The sequence below is a fragment of the Nestor notabilis genome, unplaced genomic scaffold (assembly GCF_000696875.1).
Source record: "Nestor notabilis isolate BGI_N333 unplaced genomic scaffold, ASM69687v1 scaffold9053, whole genome shotgun sequence".
Taxonomy (NCBI): domain Eukaryota; kingdom Metazoa; phylum Chordata; class Aves; order Psittaciformes; family Psittacidae; genus Nestor; species Nestor notabilis.
In genome coordinates, this window is record NW_009922329.1 from 1,811 (window position 1) to 4,786 (window position 2,976).

At 57.0% G+C, this 2,976-nt stretch overlaps 1 protein-coding gene across 1 annotated transcript in view; it reads left to right on the forward strand.

Annotated features, from left to right (window-relative positions):
* LOC104403430 (ATP-dependent RNA helicase DDX25-like) overlaps nucleotides 1-2,203 on the forward strand; it is a 3,830-nt gene extending 1,627 nt beyond the window's left edge. Inside the window, exons 6-9 of the mRNA XM_010011565.1 lie at nucleotides 231-468; nucleotides 686-848; nucleotides 926-1,114; nucleotides 2,142-2,203. Coding sequence (XP_010009867.1) covers nucleotides 231-468; nucleotides 686-848; nucleotides 926-1,114; nucleotides 2,142-2,203 — 652 coding nt within the window. The remainder of the gene's footprint in view (nucleotides 1-230; nucleotides 469-685; nucleotides 849-925; nucleotides 1,115-2,141) is intronic.
* Nucleotides 2,204-2,976: the final 773 nt, after the last annotated feature.

Below are 2,976 nucleotides of genomic sequence, written 5' to 3' on the forward strand. Positions count from 1 at the left end.
GCGGAGGGGGTTTGCTGCTGTGGGATTGGCGTTTGTGCCTCTGCTTTGCTTACTCCAGGGATGTGGCTCCATAAATCCATGTCCATTGGACACTCACCAAGACTTCTGTCGCAATTCCCTTTCCTCTGAGCCTTTACAGCGACACAGAATCACCTTAAACTACCCTTTCCTCCCGCTTGTAACGAGGCCATCCAGGCGCCAGGCTGACGAGTCCTCCTCCTCCTCCCCAGGGCTCTCCCCAAGAGCTGCCAGATGCTGCTGTTCTCAGCCACCTTCAAGTCAACTGTGCGGGAGTTCGCCGTGCAGATCATCTCCAACCCCATCATGATAAAGCTGCGGGAGGACGAGCTCACCCTCAGCAACATCCGGCAGTACTTCTTTGTGTGCAGGAGCAGGAAGGAGAAGTACGAAGCTCTCTGCAACATCTACGGCAGCATCACCATCGGCCAGGCCATGATCTTCTGCCAGGTGAAGCACCTTGGAGCATGGGGAGGTCCATGTGTGACACAGAAACACACTGTGTGTCCCTGCCCTCAAAGCGTATCCTTATTTGAGGTGTTGGGAAGCACCAAGAGCTCCCTGGAAGGAGCAGGGAACGTGGGATGGGGAAATATCAGTGGAGTGTGTTCTGGGAGTGATGGAATGCCAGCAAAGCCACAGCAGCACCTCATCCCACCTCTCTCAGACGCGGAGAAGCGCCGACTGGCTGGCAGTGGCCATGACCCACGATGGACACCAGGTTGCCATCCTGACAGGAGAGCTGACGGTCGCCCAGCGTGCCAACGTCATCCAGCGCTTCCGCAGCGGGCAGGAGAAGGTCCTCATCGCCACCAACGTCTGTGCCAGAGGTACCCCAAATCCCATTGCCCCTCACCTCCCCTCCCACAGGGCGAGGTGATCCCTCCTTCTGTGTCCCTCTTCCCAGGGATCGACGTGCAGCAGGTCACCATCGTGGTGAACTTCAGCCTTCCCACCAACCAGCAGGGAGAGCCCGACTTCGAGACCTACCTCCACCGCATCGGGCGCACGGGGCGCTTCGGGAAGAACGGCATCGCCTTCAGCATGGTGGAGAGCCAGGACGTAGTGCTTGTGGAGATGATAGAGGAGCATTTCCGTGAGTATCCACCCGTATCCACCTCTCCTGGGGTGGTTTGGGGATGAGGATCCCACTTCCAGCCTGTTTCCCAGCTCGGGTGGACCTTGCTGGGCTGCTCCTTCAGCCCATCGCCCTTCTAGGGTTGGGATTTTTACTCCCTTGCAGCCACGTTTCCAGCCAAGGAAGTTGTGTGTGACTTGAGAGGGATGTTATACATTCCCAGGATGCCTCAAGCATTGCTTGTTTTCCCTGCTTCAGGCATTTTATCTACCCTTACCTGGGAAATCTGCATCCGGGCATATGGTGTCCTGGCTGCGGGATTGAAGCCGGCAGCTGAAATGAGTCTTTCCCAAGAGGAAATAGACTCCACTTGGGAATATCAAGAGGGTTTTTCATGGAATGTGCGAGATGCTGTGGCTGCACCGGTGGCTTTTCAAATCCTGGTGTGTTTTCCGTGTGATTTTTAGGGAAAAGCAGGTTATCAAAACCTTTCGGTGTGTGGAAAACCACGTCTCTTCCTCAGTGCTGCCCGACTGTCCCAGCAGCTTGTCCTTTAACTCCAAATCCCAAATGAGCCTGGGGCAGAGCCTGGCAGAGCACACGTGAGCCAGATACTCCGGCCAAGGCTTTTCCAAGCAGCAGAAGCACTGGATAACTGCAGTGAGCAGCTGGAATACCGAGGAGGCCGAGTCCAACCATGGAATTGGCCAGAGGAGCTCAGCACGGGATGGAAATCCAAACGGATGAGCTTTTTGACGACGTGGCTTGAGGCCGGGGCTGCCCAACGAGGACAACGACCCTCTTCCCATCCAGCATCGCCTCGGAGGTGGGAGCAGAGCCTCAGACCTCACCCGAGCTGCTGCCTCTCGCTTGGGCCGCCTCTCGCTTCCACAGCATCCGTCCTCGATCCGCTCCGTGGAATTCCCAGCTCCGGGAGCTTCCCAGCCTGCGGTGCATGCAGGCAGTGCAAACGCCGGCTCCTGGCCTCGCTGGGATCGTTTTCCCAAGCTCTGACACGTTTTGTTTCTGTTTTCCCTTCCGACAGAGACCAGGATCAAGCAGCTGGAGCCGGGCGACATGGATGAGATCGAGAAGCTTGAAAACTGAGTGCAGAAAACTCGCCAGATCCCAGTTTTGGTTCTGAACAAGGCAAAGTTCCCAGGAAAACAATCCCCCAGTTCTCTTACAACTCCCTGAAGCTGTTTGGTTTTGTTGTGGTGCTTGAGAAGACAGTGCAGTTAGAACCAGTGTTGTCCTTGGTTTTGTTCCTTGGGGTAGCCCTGGGCTTCTCACAGCCGGGACTTGGTGGAATTGATCCTCTGAGGGGCTTATCACTGGATAGTGCTCCTCAAAACCGGGTCTAGAGGGCCGGGAAGTGGAAAACTCCAGTTTCCCACTGGAAGGCGCGTTCCACATCAGAGCAGGGGAGTTCCACCAAGGTGGGTGGTGCGGTCGTCACGCTGGGGGGAAGGAATGGGATGCAGAGGGACCTGGACAGGCTGGAGAAGTGGGAATGTGCGGACCTTACGGTGTTCAGCAAGGCCAAGGGTAAGGTCCTGCCCTTGGGTCGGGGCAATCCCAGCACAAACACGGGCTGGGGGAGACTGGATGGAGCAGCCTGAGGAGAAGGACTTGGGGGTGTTGGGTGAGGAGAAGCTCCCCATGACCCAGCTTCAGTGTGTGCGTATGCGGGGCTGCACCCCCAGAGCGTGAGCAGCAGGTCAGGGAGGGGATTCCCTTCCAACCCAAACCATTCCATGATTCCCTTTGCTGGAGGGCCGGGCCCAAAGCGTAGTGGTGAAGGGAGTTAACTCCAGCTGGTGGCCAGTCTCTAGCGGTGTTCCCAGGGCTCAGCTGGGGCCGGTTCCAACCCGAACGAT